Source organism: Rhinatrema bivittatum, chromosome 4 (genome assembly GCF_901001135.1).
Source record: "Rhinatrema bivittatum chromosome 4, aRhiBiv1.1, whole genome shotgun sequence".
NCBI classification, from domain to species: domain Eukaryota; kingdom Metazoa; phylum Chordata; class Amphibia; order Gymnophiona; family Rhinatrematidae; genus Rhinatrema; species Rhinatrema bivittatum.
Window position 1 is genome coordinate 439,752,196 of NC_042618.1, and position 19,498 is coordinate 439,771,693.

Below are 19,498 nucleotides of genomic sequence, written 5' to 3' on the forward strand. Positions count from 1 at the left end.
ATCCAAGTAGACTATTATGTGGGAATGGAGCATCTCTCGAAGCACCTCGTTCATGAGGTGCTGGAAGACGGCGGGGGCATTACAAAGCCCAAAGGGCATCACGAGGTACTCGTAATGCCCATCACATGTGTTGAAATCCATCTTCCACTCGTCCCCTGGGCGAATACGGATGAGGTTATAGGCCCCTCTAAGGTCCAACTTAGTAAAGATGCGAGCCCCTTGGAGACGATCCAGTAGTTCCGGGATAAGCGGGAGTGGATAGCGGTCCTGCTTGGTAATGGCGCTGAGACCGCGATAGTCAATACACGGTCGTAGCGAACCATCCTTTTTACCCACGAAAAAAAATCCAGCACCTGCCGGTGACCGGGATGGGCGAATAAATCCCTTGGCTAGGTTCTCGGAGATGTACTGGGACATTGCCTTAGTCTCTGGCAATAAGAGAGGATATACGCGACCACGGGGCGGTGTGGTACCGGGAACCAGATCAATGGGACAGTCAAACGGTCTGTGTTCCGGAAGGATCTCCGCCATTTCCTTGGAGAAGACATCTTGGAAACTTTGGTAGGCCTCTGGCAGGAGGTGCGAGGAACAGAGATGCAGAGAGTTGGGAGGACGAGGAAGATGTAAACATCGGTCAAAGCAGGCAGAACCCCAGCTGACCAGCTGGAAGTCATCCCATCTGATGACGGGAGAGTGCTGACGAAGCCACGGAAGTCCCAGCACCAGTGGATGCACGGCTCGTTCCAGGATGAGTAGAGAAATCTCCTCGGAGTGAAATAGACCTGTTTGCAAAGTCACTGGTCTCGTGGAGCGAGAGATAACTCCAGGCAGCAAGGTACCTCGGATCGAAGAGATGCGTAGAGGAGGATTCGTCGGTTCTGTAGGCAGGCCCAGTTGTGTTACCAGCTCGGCCACAATAAAGTTCCCCTCAGCCCCAGAATCGACAAAGGCCCAAATCTGGATCTCCCCACCAGGGTATTTGAGGGTTACAGGCAGAGTGCAGAGAGGAGCGGATCCGGTAGTGCCTAGGTGTAGCTCCTCGGTATAACCTAGGCACGGGCGTTTCCCGGACGCTCAGTGCATGATGACAGGAAATGTCCTTTACCTCCACAATATAGACAGAGGCCTAAGGAGCGCCGACGGCTCCTCTCTTCCGGAGTAAGTGGTGACCTGCCAAGCTGCATAGGTTCAGAAGCAGGGCTGGCAGCAGGGGAAGCCCTTTGCAGAGGAGACCTGGAGGAGACGTGTAGGCGCGGCTGACTCCTATTAGTCGATCGAGTCTCTCTGTCCCGCTGTTGAAGACGGCGGTCAACCTTGCCCGCAATGTCCATTAAGTCATTCAACTCCTCAGGAATCTCCCGTCCTGCCAGTTCATCTTTAATCCGACCAGCGAAGCCTTCAAGAAAGATCCCTATTAAGCAATCATCCTGCCAAGCCAGTTCCATGGCCAGGGTTCGAAAGTTGATAATGTACTCCGCTACCGGACGCGTGCCCTGTCGGAGGTGCAGGAGTTCTGAAGCTGCTGTGGACTGGCGTGCAGGATCATCAAAGGCCAGGCGAAACTGAAGAAGGAATTCCTGAAGATTCTGTAGCAGAGGATCGGAGCGTTCCCACAAGGGTGAAACCCATTCAAGCGCCTTGCCATCCAATAAAGAAAAAATATAGGCCACTTTAGCCGCTTCAGTGGGAAACTGGGATGGTAACAGAGTGAACCGTACTTGACACTGGTTCAGGAACCCACGGCAGGACTTACTGTCCCCAGCGTACCTGCTAGGAGCTGGCAACTGTGTATTAGGAACAGCGACTGGTACAGAAGGCCCTTGAGTAGAAGCTTCTAGACGAGAGACCAATTGGTCCACTGTAGCTGCAAGGGTATCAATACAATGTTGCTGATGTTGGAGGCGATCTAGAATCTCTTCAGAAACCACTTCACCTGCAGGAAGGCGGGGGGTAGGTGGTGTCCCCAAATGTTCGATTAACCCCTGCATGGATTCCAGAACTAGATCTACCTCCTGTATCTGTTGCTGCATAGAATAGTGTATTTGATGAGCCATTTCCAGTAAGACTAGGGGCATTGGCGACTCCGCCGAGTCCATGGCCTTGCAAACTGTTGCAGTCTGGGAAGCTGCAGTCCAGGTGTGAACCCTTGAGCCGAACTACCCTGAAGGCAGAGTAGGTCGGGAGGCGGAGCCACAGGCAAAGGTCTTCACCCGGGAACCAGGAACCCCCCAGGAGGAGCCCGTAGGGTCCTAGAACCTTGGGACTTAGGAGCACAGTAACAGTCTCTATAGAAAGAGGGCCTGGGCAAGGAGTAAACCACAGAGTCCAGTAAACAGGGAGCTGGAAGGCCAGGCGAGAGCGGGGCGGTCGGATAGAGTCCCTAGCTTGCTGAATAGAAGCAGTCTGCGAGCAGGCCCGGGGTCTGTAGTATGCCGTGGAGCGGAGCAGATAGATAACAGGAACAGAGTCTGTAGCGTATAATGGACTGTGACTAGCTGAAGGCAGGACTGGAGTCTGTAGCGTGCAATAGAGCTGGAACGGGTGGTGAGTAGGAACGGAGACGAACCCAAGTCAGGCTGGCAGCCAGTAGAAGCAGTCTCTGGAACAGGCAAAGGTAGGAGGCTGGCGGCAAGCAGGAGCGGAGTCGGGCACAAGCTGAGGTCAATGGCAGGCGGCAGGCAGAAGCGGAGTCAGGAACGAGCTGAGGTCAATGGCAGGCGGCAGGCAGAAGCGGAGTCAGGAACGAGCTGAGGTCAACCGGAATGCAGAACAGAAGAAGCGCAACTAAGAACTACTAACAGTAGCGACCCTCGTTGCAAGGCAATGAGAAGGCAGGCGAACGCCGGTTAAATCAGGCTTGGGGCGTGGCGTCGTTAACCCAGGCGGGGCCAGACTTCCGGCGGCCGTGCGTCCATAATGCGCGTCCTTGCGCGCGTGCGTGGCAGCAGCAAGATGATCTGGCAATGGCGGACGCCCTGAAGGCCTAGCGGAGCCGCGGGAGCGGCGTTTCCCCCATTGGAGGTGAGCACCAAGCACAGCAGATAGAGGGGAAGCGGTGGAGACCGCAACACCAAGAAAGAGATCTAGGCATCATAGTGGATAACACATTGAAATTGTCAGTTCAGTGTGCTGCAGCAGTCAAAAAAGCAAACAGAATGTTGGGAATTATTAGAAAGGGAATGGTGAATAAAACGGAAAATGCCATAATACCTCTGTATCGCTCCATGTTGAGACTGCACCTTGAATACTGTGTACAATTCTGTTCGCCGCATCTCAAAAAAGATATAATTGCGATAGAGAAGGTACAGAGAAGGGCGACCAAAATGATAAGGGGAATGGAACAGCTCTTCTATGAGGAAAGACTAAAGAGGTTAGGACTTTTCAGCTTGGAGAAGAGATGGCTGAAGAGGGATATGATAGAGGTGTTTAAAATCATGAGAGGTCTAGAATGGGTAGATGTGAATCAGTTATTTACTCTTTCAGATAATAGAAAGACTAGGGGCACTCCATGAAGTTAGCATGTGGCACATATAAAACTAATCAGAGAAAGTTCTTTTTCACTCAACGCACAATTAAACTCTGGAATTTGTTGCCAGAGGATATGGTTAGTATTGCTGTGTTTAAAAAAGGATTGGATAAGTTCTTGGAGGAGAAGTCCATTACCTGCTATTAACTGAGTTGACTTAGAAAATAACCACTGCTATTACTAGCAACGGTAACATGGAATAGACTTAGTTTTTGGGACCTTGCCAGGTTCTTATGGCCTGGATTGGCCACTGTTGGAAACAGGATGCTGGGCTTGATGGACCCTTGGTCTGACCCAGATTGGCATGTTCTTATGTTCTAAGAGCCTGGGTGTATAAGTAAGAGAGAGAGCATGTGTGTGATTGAGAGCTGGTTTAGGTGAGGGAGCATGTGAGTATGTGATTGAGAGCCTGTGTGTAAATGAGAGAAAGAGAGAGAGCACGTTTGTAAGCATTTGAATGAGAGCCTGTGTGTGAGAGAAAAAGACAGCATGTATGTGTGTGATTGAAAGCCTGTGTGTGTAAGCGTGAAAAGATAGACAGCATGTGCGTAAATGTGTAATTAAGAGCCTATATAAGTGAGAGAGAAAAATCATGTGTATATGTGAGCAATTGAGAGACAGTGTGAGAGAGAGAGAGAGGAGAAAGTTGCAAGCAAACCATCCTGCCTCCTGCTAATTCAAAAAAATCTCAGGGCACCTGGATATCAAACGTTTCCAGGTATGCAGAGCAAAACATTTTTTGTATCCTTATTATTTTTCATTACTGGGTCTTTGTGTCTGCTATTTTGAAATATTTTATTAGTATCTAGAAATTTTCGATACGAGTTTTTAATTATTGGTTATTCCATTCATCAGCTATTTTGAAATAATCTGTTATTTTTGTTAGTATGGTTTTACTGCTACTGGTTTTATATTTCTTGATTTGTTTTATAAGGATGGATAATGTTTCTTTTTTTCCTTTGTTACACTGCATACAGAGACTCTGGCTTGTTGCGGTTTCCAATTCAGTTTTTGTCTGCATACTTCTAGTTATGTGTTTTGTTCTCTGTATTCTTTGTTAGGTGAGGGTAATTCAGCACATGTGATTCAGGTGAGGTTTTCTGCTGGCATGTAGTTTCTGTGTAGGGTTCTATAGCAGCCTGACTTAGTCCGTTTTCCTAATAGGAGATGTATTGGTATCTTAAGGCTTGGTGTAATATTTTCAGTGTTGCCTTTTCTTAGGTAAGGTGGTTACTGTTTAAGTGCTGGAAATTGGTGCTGTTTTGGTGTGGGATGTTTACTATTTATGCAATTTCTGTTCAGACAGAAATCGTATCATTTCCTTGTGTCATTTTTAACAATAAAAATAATACTGGACCTTTATTTTTTATTTCTGCCGTGAATTGTAATGAGCAGTGTGAATATCCATTTATCTGAAATGCCATTCCATTTTCTACCCTTACTCCCTGGCTCCGTTTCCCACCTTAACCTCATTCCCTCCTCAATCTCCTTCTTCACCTTACTTGCCCACCCTTACCCATCTCGATATAAATTAGCTTTAAATAACAGAAATGTCTTCGGTGCAATATAGAAATTGTATCTACTCTCAGAACTGGTATTGTTTTAGATACTATTCAGTTATTGTGTTGGTTTGTTAAGGTTTAATAGTTACATCAATAGTTTAATCGTATGTTATACTTTATTGGATGGTCCACAGTCTGTTCAGCCTGTTTTCCGTCAAAACTGTTATATGGATGTTAGTTTATTTAATACCTATTAAGAATGTCAATGTAAAGCCTGTTGCTAAGTTATTGTTTAATGTAAACCGCGGTGATGTATTTCCTTACGTACTGCGGTATATAAAAACCCTTAAATAAATAAATAAATAAATAAATAAATAAATAAATAAACACATGTAAGCGTGGTCTGTCAGGTGTTTCACGATGGGAAAAAGGTTGAGAACCACTGATTTAGAGGATAACATATTAGTTATCCTTCTAAATGATTTACCCGGCTATATTTAGCCAGATAACAAGGGGGCTTTCCATGGGCGGGCAGTAGGCATTCTGGGGAGGAGTGACTAACTCTGGGCAGGCTGAAGGGCTGGCCTAAAGCTAGCCGGTTAGACAGTATTACATAGGTAATAACACTGGAAGCATACAGTTTAGTGCAGTGGTTCCCAACCCTGTCCTGGGGACCCCCCAGTCAGTCGGGTTTTCAGGATATCCACAATGAATATGCATGAGAGAAAATTTGCATGCACTGCCTCCATAACATGCAAATTTTCTCTCATGTATATTCATTGTGGATATCCTGAAAACCCGATTAGCTGGGGGGTCCCCAGGAAAGTGTTGGGAACCAGTGAGTTAGTATAAAACGACACTTCCAGTGTTATTAACTACGTAAAGTTAGAAGCATTATTTAGGTATTAGCCGACGTTATGCTACAAGCTGCCGGGATTGCTGAGGAAGATCAATCCTTGCACAGAGGGAATAATTTTGGAGATAACGGGTGGGTGAGAGTGTATCAGCCAGGGGTAGGGGAGGTGGAGGGGGATGACTTGGGGGGCAAAGTCCATGCCGGCAGTCATCTGCAGATGAAACTTTTAAACTTTTCAAATTTTAAAGGTTTGGGCCAGCTGAAGATATCCGGGTAAGTAGTGAGTTATCTGGCCACCCGAGGCCAGATGCACAAATAAGTTCTGGAATTTGTTGCCAGAGGACGTAGTTGAGATAGCTTTGCTGGGTTTAAAAAAGGTTTGGATAAATTCCTAGTGAAGTCCATAAACCAGGACTTCCTAAACTTTTAGCCAATGTGACCCCATTTTAGCACTTGAAAATTCACAAGACCCCAAAGTATGATAAAAACAAATTAGCAAGGATGTGGTCTATCTACCAGCACTGTAGCTTATTCCCTCTTTCAACATCTACTCTTTCCAGTCGATCCTTTCTCTCAGCTTCCACTCCTCCAGCAGACTTCCTCTTTTGACCTTTTCTCCAGCTAATCCCCTCTTACAACCCCCAACTCCTCTCATCCCTTTTTACATCCCTCCTGCTGATCTTCTTACTCTCAACCCCTTCTTATAACCCCAACTGATCCTCTGTCACACCATGCCCCCATTCCCTCGCTATCATCCCCATTTCCTCTCACCTTCCAGTTTCCCCTTTCCCTTCCAATCCTTCTCTTAAAATTTCCAGTTGATCCTCTCTCACCTTCAGGCCTTTTACATAACCTAATCAATCTGTCCCCTCTCTCACCACCTACAGCTAATCCCTCTCCAGCTGATCCAACCCCTCCTGCAACTGATCTCTTCCTTCAAATAGCCCCTTCTCCAAATCCTTTGGCCAAGGTCAGCAGCAACATTTTTTTGGGCCCTGCGCCAAATGTGAATGACAACTGGTGAGAAGAGAGGGCAGGCTGATGACAGGGATGTGGTCTCCCTTGGTCCAGACTATGAAATACCTCTATGCTTGGGATGGGGATTACCACAAGAGAAATTATATTCACTAATATGATTTATTTCTGGGTTCATAGCCTGAATGGGGAATGAGACAGAGTCCCAGTCACCGCTATACCACAATTCTGTGCCCTTCCCAAGCAACCTCTCACTTATGGAACCATAGACCAGATAAAATCATCACACCAGAATAAAACAGTAATTAACCCTTTTACTAGTATTGTGTAAGTAGACAGTAAATCCAACCAGATTAATACATGGGAAAAGTACAGTAGTGAAGCATAATATAATCTTACAGTTTTCTTATTTTAAATCAAGCAATGCAAAAATAACACTGGGTATTGGCCTGTTAGCCAGGGCAACCAACATTCTCATATGGATAGTAAAAAAAAAATAAGGAAAGCTAATAAGAAAGATTGAGGAGAAAAGCAGTGAAGTACACAACTTTCAGAAATTGTCTTTACACCTGAGTACTCAAAAAGGTGGAGGCAGGGGAACAGATCCACCCCAATGACACCAGTTTGTAAAGGGTGCACCCTGTCCCAAACACAAAATTGTATGGAAAAAAAAACAATCAAGAAAATGAAGAAATCCCTCTTGATTGTGGAACTGGCTAGATGACAAACCAAATAGATGAGCACTGCAGTGTGAAAAAGGTCTTTCTCTCCTGGGGAGCTTCCCCAAATGATTTACTTGATACTAACAGAAAGGAGATCTAGTTTCAGTCTCTTACAGAAAGACCACAGTCCACCAGTTTTTCTTTCCCAGTACCTGCCAACAAAGGTTTGTGCTTGACTTCGGCTGAAAGGCTGAAGCACTTAAGATGAGATATTGAATTTGTGACAAAAGGCAAGGAAATAAACTTTCTCCCTCCTTTGTTAAGATACTCTCTGTGCAAAGTTTAGATTATTTAACTCAATCTCTTAGGAGGGTGATCCAGCCATGTGCTCCTGGGCCTGGATATCTCTGGAAAGGAAGTCTCTCAGTCTCTCGGCTCCTGGCTCCTCTGTCCCTTGTTGGGATTTCACATGTAGCTCAGCTGTGAAGCAAGAATAGTTGTCTGTCTCTCTAATTCCTCAGAACACAGACTTCTGTTGCTCCCTCTCGATAATTAACTCTTCAGGAGAAGAACTGATTGCAAGGTTACCAGATGTACTCCTGGCTCCAACCCCTGGCTGTCCCCACCCCGCACACATACACAGCAAATTGCGTCTTTTCTACCTTAAATGGTCTCCCAGCATTCCTTTGACTTCATCTTCTGCTGGCTATATAGTGCCTCTTCCTTTTTTTTTTTTTTTAATACATTATCCCTAGCACCCAAACGAGCACCTGAAGGACACCACCACCCAGAAAGTGACAGCACTCAGGATACCTGGCCATAAACACGTCAGCCACAAAGGTAGGCTGCAATGGCTGGGAGTGGGGGAGGAAAAAATTAGAGAAAGCATTTAAAATCTTGGTCCTCACATTTAAGATCCTTTGAGGATAAGGAACCTCTCATTTGCGGAATAGGATTTCCTGGAAATGCCCACTGAGAGTTACTCGCTCCCAATATGGCTCACAGTTGCAACTTTCCTCCGTAAAAAGTTTCTGTTATGTAAGATTTCAAAATCGGTCCTTTTCCATGTCTGTTCCTAAATTATGGAACAGTCTTCCTTTGCAGGTTAGAGAAGAAATGATGAAATTTCGGCGTAAAGTAAAAACTTGGCTGATGAAGACGGAGTTCCCGAATTAACTCTCTGGGAAAGCTACTTAGACTTAAGGGGTTGGTGATGTCGGCGTATAATCCTAAAATCAGAAGATATATATGGGGTACCAATATTAAATGTGGAATTGCTGTAATGGGGCAGAGGCGGGTACTTTTTAGGGCTGTTACTCTGGGACAGCTATTATAATGTTATATATATTTTTTTAACATACTGGCTTTTTAAATGTTTTGTATAATTTTTGTTGCCATATGTGTACATCGTTTTGGAAATTTTATTATAAAATGTAAAAGCGATTAATACATTTTATAAAATAAATAAATACATTTCTTTACCCACAAAACCACAGCAAGAATGATGGCTGGGCCAGTCCACCCTTATATTGCGGTTGTGCCCCCCCCCCCCCCCCCCCGCCTACTTGACTCTCATCCCTCTCCCCTCTTCCTAATGCCCCTCCTCCCTTGATGTTTGGAGGTGGAGAAACTGCCATGGTTGTGGCTTCCTCTCCCCTATATGGGGGATGGGCCGGCTCCTTATAAGTGAAAATATTCTATTTGAGAAACCTCTACATACATGTGTATGTCCACAAGCAAATTTGCATGTGTTAAAAAGGGGTAGACCAAGGGTGTTCTGGGGTGGGCCAAAATGTACTCAAGTAAATTGATATTTTATAAGCAATTTACACATGCAAATGTGAAGCTTAATCCCATTATCATAAAAATCTTAAAAGTGAAATAGTGACTGGATGGGGGTCTGGGTGAAATGGGGGGGACTTAGGGATGAAGAGCCAGGAGGGTCTTGATGACCTGCAGATGGACTGGGCAAACTGATAGAGTAATTGGTAAAACTGATAATTTCATTGCCATATGCATGTTAGAAAATCTCCCACTTTACGCGTGTAAAAGCCAATTTATGGGGGGGGGGGGAATCTGTCTAATTTATGCATGTTTAATCTACTTGCATATGACTTTAAAATTGATGTATAAACACATGGGTATACAAGGGGTGCACACTTGTCCGGCTAAATTTCGATTTATCTAAGTAGCAGCGTTGCTCTTTATAGCCTGTAAATTCTCTATTATTTTATTTATTTTATTTATATAACTCTTTTCTATACCGATATTCATGAACAAATCATATCATATCGCTTCACATGGAACAGGGGTAAATATAGCAATAACATAAAGAAGAAGAAAGTTACAATAAACAGGGGGCTATGGGAACTTGGGGAACTGAAAGAGCAGATGACAGAAATTTAATAATATAAACTTAACCAAATAAATACTGGTTATTACTGTTGCGTTCATGGCTGCTCTTCACCCTTGCTCCACCCTCTCTACCTTTGTGGCGACTCCCTCCGGGCCTGTTGGACGGCTTGCTGCCGTGACCTCTCCATGCCGACTCTCTCCAGCGTACCCAGACCGGCTCGACACTGCGGATCCGCCATGTTCCTGATGACGTAGGGTGCGCACGCTCCGAAGTATGTACCAGCAAGGGCGCGAACCTCAGGGGCGTCCCCCTATATTGACGTCATCTGCTTCCAACATAAAAGGTCTTCACTTTCGCTTATCATTTGAGTTAGCAAGGACGAACAGACGGACGGATACGGGATTTGTTCCAAGCTACTCTGCCTCCTCGGACTTACCAGAGGTACCCGCTCCTCGGTGGCCTCGCTCTCTTTTCTCTATTTCAGATTGCAGATAGGAACTGGTACTCGCTCCTCGAGGGCCCATGTTCCTGGACACTCTGAAGATTCTCTACTGCCTGGAAGCTATCGCAGATACAGACATTTGTGAGTTGTTATTTCAGAATGCAGATAGGAACCGGTACTCGCTCCTCGAGGGCCCATGTTCCTGAATACTCTGAAGATTCTCTACTGCCTGGAAGCTATCACAGATACAGACATTCGTGAGTTACCACCGTTCTCAGAGCTTTCCCTGGAACCAGGTACTCGCTCCTCGAGGGCCTAACCCTTTCCAGTTACTGAGCTTCTTTAAGACCCTATGTGAGATTGTCATCTATTACTGGCTATGAATACAGCATACCCTGTCTACTCACTATCTATAGTCTTTCTACAGCTCAGCAACCCTGGGATCGCAGTTCCAGTATCTGAGGGACTTCAGCCCTGCCAGGCATATCAGCTCACTACTGCCACCTGTGGTGGTTCTACTAACCTGTCTAATAAAAGAACTATCTGAGCCTGTCTCCATACCAAGCCTAGCCGGTGGTCCCTCTCAGGATATCCTCCTGGGGGCGCTGTCATTTGCCATCGGCCCAAGGATTCACCTATTTACAGTCCTTTCCAGCTGAGTACCCTCTCTAGCACTCCGCTGGTACAGATTGCCAACTCAGCAGTCTATATCACAACAAGATTGCCTGTTCCGCCTACGGAGCATATCAGATTGCTAAACTCCTCCTTTCACAGGAGCCAGTTCCTAACGCATTGCAACTCCGCACGGTGACTCATAGCAGATTACAATAGATTGCTAACTCCTCCCCTCTAGAGGAGCATAACCTAACAGATTGCCAACTCCCATCTGCTTGCTCCTCCCACCAGCATAGCAGATTCTAACAATTATCTGGCTAAGTAGAAGCACATATCCAGATAAATACCAATATATCTGGCTAAGTAGCGGTAAAGCTGCTATTTATCCGGCTCAGTCTTAAAATGAACATAAGAACATAAGAAAATGCCATACTGGGTCAGACCAAGGGTCCATCAAGCCCAGCATCCTGTTTCCAACAGTGGCCAATCCAGGCCATAAGAACCTGGCAAGTACCCAATCCAGGCCATATAAACCTGGCAAGTACCCAAAAACTAAGTCTATTCCATGTAACCATTGCTAATGGCAGTGGCTAATGGCAGTGGCTACCTATATGGCCAAGACAGATTACCAAATAAGTCTAAAAGGTGCTATTTATCCAGCTCTTTAATTTAGCCAGATAAGTAGCGCTTTTTAGACTATTCAGCTATCTGACTTAACTGGGTAAGTAGTGTTTTAAGACTTAGCTGGCTAAATAGCAGCTTTGCCACTTCTTAGTCTGATAAAATCAGAACTTATCTGGATAAGTGTCACTACTCAATCAGTTAACTAACTATTTATCTGGATAAGTGCAAAAATATATTTACACGTTTTTTTTACATGCACCCACATGTTCATGGGTACATTTCCGCGTATTTAATAATCTACATACATCGTATACGTGCAGATTATAACATACCACAGCAGTTTTGCGTGTGCCCATATATATGCGTATATCGGTGTGCGGGCACGTTTTAAAGTTATCCTCCCTCTGAATAAGCTATTTGAAAAACTAAAGTTAGTAACCTCCTGTCTGCAATCAAACCTTTAGAAGTTGTTTAATGTCCTTCTTGGGGCGTCCTTCTTGAAGATTAAGTAAAACAGATTGCAGCATCATTTTAGCCTTAGTTTCTATATCACCAAAAGCATCAGCCTCCATTAGTGCCTCCGTTATTAAACTTGAGCAGTCCAATAAATTCCATTCTATAACAATACAGAAAATTATTTTTGTAGTACATGTATCATCTAAGCAGCATTATTACTTTGCTTAAAATCTATTCATAATGTGATACAGTACAAAATGTAACTGCACCTTCGGTCACCACAGTTCTAGTTTGATGTATATTCTGCACTCCCGTTTTATGTAAACCAGCAAGATATGTTTTCATGATTGCCGGTATATAAAAACCTTAAATAAATAAAAAAATAAAAATAAATGCAGTGTGATACAGGATAATACAAATATTTATTTGTATGTTACGCTTGGCAGCTCACAGAACTACCCTGTAAGCTGCTGCACTCATCCCAGCCACTGCCTGATGCTGCCAAAGGCCTCCTGTAACAGAAAAATGCCATCATTGCTGCATGCCACCAACCGCCACTGACGCAGCCATCCCGGCCAGGCCCCTGCCTCCCCTTAGGTGCACACACATGCACGTGCGCACATAATATATGCCCCGTGGCAGGAAACTCAGAGGAGTACCTTCTGATGATGTCATCCTTTCGGGCTATTTAACCAAAGGCCTTGCAGCATTGTCTCGCCTCAGCAATGGGTCTCTTGCCTACAGCAGTGCGTGTTACTCCTACGTTCCTGTTTGCTCCTGCATTCTTGCCCTCCAGCCTTGACCAGCCTCATCGTCCAGCTTTGCCTTGCCCAACCTGCCTCGTCCAGCCTTGTACTGCCCTGCCTGTCTTATACGGTGCATCTTGCGTGTCTTTTTTCATCTTTGGCATGACTTCCTGATACTGACCTCTGGCTTGGACCTGACTATGAATGCCTGCTGCTTGGACCTGACCTCTTGCCTTGCAACTGACAAGGCATGCTTGTTGCCCCTCCTGATATGTGCAGTCTCCAGCCCGTTCTGACCCTGGCGTCCCCTTGGACTCTTGCTCTCTACACCACCCTTGCGACACACCTAAGTCCTGAAGACCACCATAACCCAAGGGCTCAACCTGTGAAGAGGCAGCTGGTATAGGCGAAACTCCAGACTGTTCCGATTCAGGATTCATTCACCAGCTGTAGGCATAGGCCTCATAGGTTCACCTACGAGGCTGCATCAACTACACCACAGCATAAAGGGCTCATACCCACACCAGTCATCACATTGCAGAACTGATAAAATGACTAATTACTACATAAATATTTTCTAAGTAAATGTATCCCATATTCTTTCCTGTGGGAAGCAGTTTATGAGAATGGATATTGCTCAATCATATAGGATAATTTTCAAAGGCTACCCTACCACTTAGGACTGCCGAAACTCCCAATTCTGAATGAATATGTATCTAATCCAAAATCAGGTGAATTTGCAAAGGAGTTACATATGTAAATGTAACATAGTATTGTAGCAGTTTTCAAAAACCATTTACCCATCTTAAGTGCACTTAATGCGGGTAAAACATATTGAAAATTTGATGGCATACGTTTTACACATTTTGAAAAAGCCCATTTACATGGGTAAAGTCCATTTAAATGTGTAATACCCAGTTTTAAATGTGTACATGCTTTTGAAAATCAGGCCTTGTGAATCTAGTTTAAAAAGCTAAAAATCACTATTTTGACATGTTCTTATTGACACACTGTATCTGAATATTGCTTAATTTACTGAAACTTGCTTTGGACTTTCTTATTGGAAAAGCTTGTCATAAATAAATGATTATTTTCAAGGGTGAAATGGTTCTTTACTCACATAAATGGCTTGCTATAAAATTGCCCACCCGAAATGCAGGTAAATGTATGCACCTATGCCCTGTTGCACACAAGTTTACCTAGATTGAGAAAGACATTCTCTGGGGCAAAGTTAGATAGGAGTTTGGAATCATGTATATACTTTTAGATTTTCAAAGTATGTGCACAAATTTTCCCAAGAATTTCCTGCACACATATTAGTAGGTATAATTATGTTGGGGTTGCTCTGATGGGATAGTTTTCAAAGGAGCAGATTTTCAAAGGGTTATGCGCGTAACCCCGAAAACCTGCTCCTGCGCGCGCCAAGCCTATTTTGCATAGGCTCGGCGACGCGCGCAAGCCCCGGGACGCGGAAATGTCCCGGGACGCGCATATGTCCCGGGGCTTTGAAAAGGGGGTGGGGTCATGGGGGGGGCACCGGTCCGGGGGCGGGACCGAGGCCTCCAGCACAGCGGCTATGCTGGGGGATGGCGCACCAGCAGCCGGCCGGCGCACGCAAGTTACGCCTGCCAAAGGCAGGCGAAACTATTGAAAACAAGGTGGGGGGGGATTTAGAAAGGGTTGGGGGTGGGTTAGATAGGGGAAGGGAGAGGAAGGTGGGGGGGAGCGGAAGGAAAGTTCCCTCTGAGGCCGTTCCGATTTTGGAGCGGCCTCAGAGGGAACGGGGAAAGCCATCGGGGCTCCTCTAGGGCTCGGCGCATGCAAGGTGCACAAGTGTGCACCCCCTTACGCGTGCCGACCCCGGATTTTATAACATGCGTGCGGCAGCGCGCACATGTTATAAAATCAGGTGTACATTTGTACACCCCGGGTAGCGCGCACAAATGTACCCCGCACATGCAGGTTACAAAATCTGCCCCAAAAGTGAACATATGTGTGTAAATTCACTTTCAAAACTGGTGTAACTTATGCTTCTATTTGCCAATTTTGTTATGCTGGCTGTTACTGAATTACCACCTGCAGAGTAATCTTCAAAGCTATTTCCATGGGAAAACAACTGTCTGCCCTCTATGCCGGTAAAAGTATGCGTAGCGCCACTATGTGCATACTTTTACCCATGGTGAGAGGAGGTATTCCAGGGGCGGAGTTGGGGAGGAGGTTGCATTTATCTGTATACTTTTCCATTTTCAAAAGTATATATTTTTTCTTGAAAAATCTACCCACGCAAATTAGCAAGTATAACTGAGTTTTTCTCGGATAATTTTCAAAGGAAAAGTATATATGTACTTTCCTTTTGAAAACTGGTGTAAAGTCTGTGACTTTGAATCCATGTGGGCAGTTACAAAATTACTCTCAGTGGGCCTAAGTCAATCCAAAGTATATGGCAGTGTATTTGCAGTACATGGTATTTCTAGCATCAGAAGCCCCTACATTAGCTGATACAAAAATCTGGGTCTTGGTTTTCAGCAACCACAATACCTTCATGGACAGTATGTAATGTTTCTTCATGGCAGAATCTGATGATGAGGCAAGCACCTCTCCCATACCTCCCTTAATGGACGGAAGGTTTGCCATGTTGCTTTGCCAGCTACCAATTAACCAAAAAATGTAAATTTCATTTTATTGTATAGACCTATTCACAAACTTATATTTGCTGATAGTGTCCCTTAGAGCTGATCATATTCTCCCCTTGCACTTTAGCATATTGTAGAATCTTCCAGTTGCACTGCTTGCTGGAACAAAACTACAGAGGGCAGGGACTAAATAAATGCTAAATACTAAGGGGACAATTTTCAAACAGCCTGCCCAGGAGCAAAGTCCAAACTTTTAGCTGATTTTAAAAGAGAAACCATGCACATGGTTTCCTTTTGAAAATACCCAGACTTTTTCTGTTGGCAGATTTTTTCTGGAAAACAGCCTACCTGAATTTGAAAATCCAGTCCACGCATGTTGTTTTCCAACTCCACCCTAAACATTCTCCTGGGAACACAATCCCTCGATCCTGCTAAAAGCATACACACTAAGGAACCCTCTGCAACCTTTTGGCTGGATTGCGTGAGGGTAATTTTCAGACAGCTCTTTTACCTGAGTAAATAGCTCTGAAAACTGTCTTTTAAATACCAAAAATGAAAAAAGTGCCATACCTTTCATGACTCCCACGCCACGTATTTGTGCTACTAGTACAGTGATTAGCATAAGGCGACATCTGAACCACAGGTGTATATTCATACGGTCTCTGGCTTCCATGTTATCAATATCAATATCAGTATCATATGCATATTTCTAGAAGCAATGCAGAATATAATATGTAGAAAAACAATGACAAAATATTAGGTTCCCTCCTGGATCTGATACAGTTATGTTTTATTATAAATTAAAAAAAAAATACAAGTAAAGCAGCAGGCAATAAATTCGGGATTAAAAGTTTAGTTTAATTTCAGATATAACTGATTATATGAAAAGAAAAAGACACTGCTGCCAAATGGGGACAACTTGAGGGATGGAATATCAACAAAACACGAGAAAGGGCACCAGAGACAATGGAGAGGGACTATGACACATAATGTAAGGATGGTAGAGGCAAGGCCATGGGGAGCAAGACAATTCTGCCTACATTTAAAGGAAGATAGGGAAGAAGCACACAGTAGAAATAAGTAGGGATGTGAATCGTTTTTTGACGATTTAAAATATCGTCCGATATATTTTAAATCGTCAAAAATCGTTAGGGCCACGATACAATACCAATTCCCCCGATTTATCGTCAAAAAATCGTAAATCGGGGGAAGGGGGAGGGCAGGAAAACCGGCACACTAAAACCCCCTAAAACCCACCCCGACCCTTTAAATTAAATCCCCCCACCTTCCCGAACACCCCCCCAAATGCATTAAATTACCTGGGAGTCCTCCGTAGCGGCGGTCCGTGGCTAAATCGGGGGAAGGGGGAGAGCACGAAAACCGGCACACTAAATCGTGAGGTCTTCAGCCAGCGCCATTTTTCAAAACGGCCGCCGCAAAATGGCGGCGGCCATAGACGAAAACGATTCGAAGCAAGAGGTCGTTCCGGACCCCCGCTGGACTTTTGGCAAGTCTTGTGGGGGTCAGGAGGCCCCCCCAAGCTGGCCAAAAGTTCCTGGGGGTCCAGCGGGGGTCAAGGAGCGATTTCTTGCCGCGAATCGTTTTCCGTATGGAAAATGGCGCCGGCAGGAGATCGACTGCAGGAGGTCGTTCAGCGAGGTCCGGAACCCTCGCGAGAGGTCCGGACCTCCTGACCCCCACAAGACTTGCCAAAAGTCCAGCGGGGGTCCGGAACGACCTCTTGCTTCGAATCGTTTTCGTCTATGGCCGCCGCCATTTTGCGGCGGCCGTTTTGAAAAATGGCGCCGGCTGAAGACCTCACGATTTAGTGTGCCGGTTTTCGTGCTCTCCCCCTTCCCCCGATTTAGCCACGGACCGCCGCTACGGAGGACTCCCAGGTAATTTAATGCATTTGGTGGGGGGATTTAATTTAAAGGGTCGGGGTGGGTTTTAGGGGTTTTAGTGTGCCGCTGGACCACCAGGTAATTTAAGGCATTGGGGGGGGGGGGATTTAATTTAAAGGGTCGGGGGTGGGTTTTAGGGGGTTTTAGTGTGCCGGCTCACGATTTTAACGATTATCACGATACTTTACACACACAAACGGCAACAATACGATTCCCTCCCCCTCCCAGCCGAAATCGATCGTTAAGACGATCGAGGACACGATTCACATCTCTAGAAATAAGTGAATAAGAATAATATAATCAATGGATTGTTGAGTGCTGGTTTTACCATCACTAATACCTTACATTATGTACCTAATTATCAATATTATGTTAAACTCATTCAATTTACTAAGGCCAAATGAAAACTTTTTATATACACTAGATGCATAGAAGCAAAAATCAGATCATCACGTTATCCAACTTGACTTTTCAGTAAAGTCTTAATTGTCAGCCTGTAGGCAACCAAATGAAAGGTTTTAATTGGCTCCTAAAAGTTTATTATGCTAATATTGTATATTCTATAGAAGTCATGCTTTCTGGAGTAGATGAGGAGGTTGTTAACAAAAACATCTTTGGATTCAAGGGAGATTAAGGTTGTTGTTACTGTTTTACAAGTTACACGCATGACATTCTGTATTGATTAACACAGGTCAAGAAAGAAACTATTGGGACCAGTTGTATTTTGAATGTTAAGTAAACTTAATTCAAAATGTGTTTGCTAAAACTAACTGAATTATCTAAATTATACAGCTCTAAAAAGCTAAGTTATTAAGTCATTATTATTTAAATTACTACCTGACATAAGAGTGATCAGTATCACCCACACTTGCAGTATTTCATATCACAGGCTGTATTATCTGACTAACTTGTAATTAGTAAAGGTAAATGTGGTAACTGAAAAATAATTATGTAATCAACTTAAATAGTGCATGTGTGATCTGATGCACAAACTGAAAATATACAAACAAAATAAACTAACTTGCTATGCTAGTATGGACTAGGGGGCATTCCATGAAGTTAGCAAGTAGCACATTTAAGACTAATCGGAGAAAATTATTTTTCACTCAACACACAATAAAGCTCTGGAATTTGTTGCCAGAGGATGTGGTTAGTGCAGTTAGTGTAGCTGGGTTCAAAAAAGGTTTGGATAAGTTCTTGGAGGAGAAGTCCATTAATGGCTATTAATCAATTATACTTAGGGAATAACCACTGCTATTAATTGCATCAGTAGCATGGATTCTTCTTAGTGTTTCGGTAATTGCCAGGTACTTGTGGCCTGGTTTTGGCCTCTGTTGGAAACATGATGCTGGGCTTGATGGACCCTTGGTCTGACCCAGCATGGCAATTTATGTTCTTATGTTCTTATATGTTGTGGCCAAGATTATAACCACAGAAAATGTGATCTTTCTTCATATGCTTTATCTCTTCCAGTGGTGCAGGGAAATATAGAGGTCATAGCTTTACTTTACAGTTCTCTCATCCAAATTGTTCACAAGATAACACGTGTAAACAACACCCATGAACAATCCTACAATACAGTTCAGAAAAGGGTGAGAAAAATAGTCACAGACTAGAGTGTGACCCAAGGGAAAATATCTCCTGACCATAATGATGGATGCACTATTGACTAGAAAGCTTGGTTCATGCTCATAAAACCAATTCAGTTGTAACAAAATCATCTTAACACAGTTTGATGATTTAAATAAAATTCAACATATTTTCATTCTTATATGAGACATTTGGAGTGTTATATACAATAGGATGAAGAATATATATTTAAACCTGAACATACATGCTTTTTTGTTCTTAGAGGTAGCCTCAGTGAAGGAATAATTTGCGTTTTGTTCCGATGCTTCATCTTGAAAATGTTTGCATCCTGAAGAAGATAAATTGTAGAAATAGCCATGGCAACACTGTAGACAAGAAGTTGTTACAGTAAGGTAGTTATCTTGAGAGGGGGAACGTAAATATATTTATAATAGTTTTCAATGTATTTGGGAAATAGGAAAGAAAAAATATTAGAGGAAGTCTTGTCAGATTCCTATAGAAAAAGGGCTCAGCTTGCAATATACCAATATTCAAACATGTTGTGACAGACAAGGATACAATTTTGATAATGAAAGGAAAACCTAAACTGGAAGGAAACATTTTCCAAAGAA

At 44.0% G+C, this 19,498-nt stretch overlaps 1 protein-coding gene across 1 annotated transcript in view; it reads right to left on the reverse strand.

Moving 5' to 3' along the window:
• The window catches only part of CFAP54 (cilia and flagella associated protein 54), a 1,106,494-nt gene that overhangs the window by 214,922 nt on the left and 872,074 nt on the right, over positions 1 to 19,498 (reverse strand). Inside the window, exons 53-55 of the mRNA XM_029597529.1 lie at positions 19,132 to 19,252; positions 15,964 to 16,102; positions 12,017 to 12,174 (exon numbers count right to left, since the gene is read on the reverse strand). Of these exons, the coding sequence (XP_029453389.1) occupies positions 12,017 to 12,174; positions 15,964 to 16,102; positions 19,132 to 19,252 (418 nt within the window). The remainder of the gene's footprint in view (positions 1 to 12,016; positions 12,175 to 15,963; positions 16,103 to 19,131; positions 19,253 to 19,498) is intronic.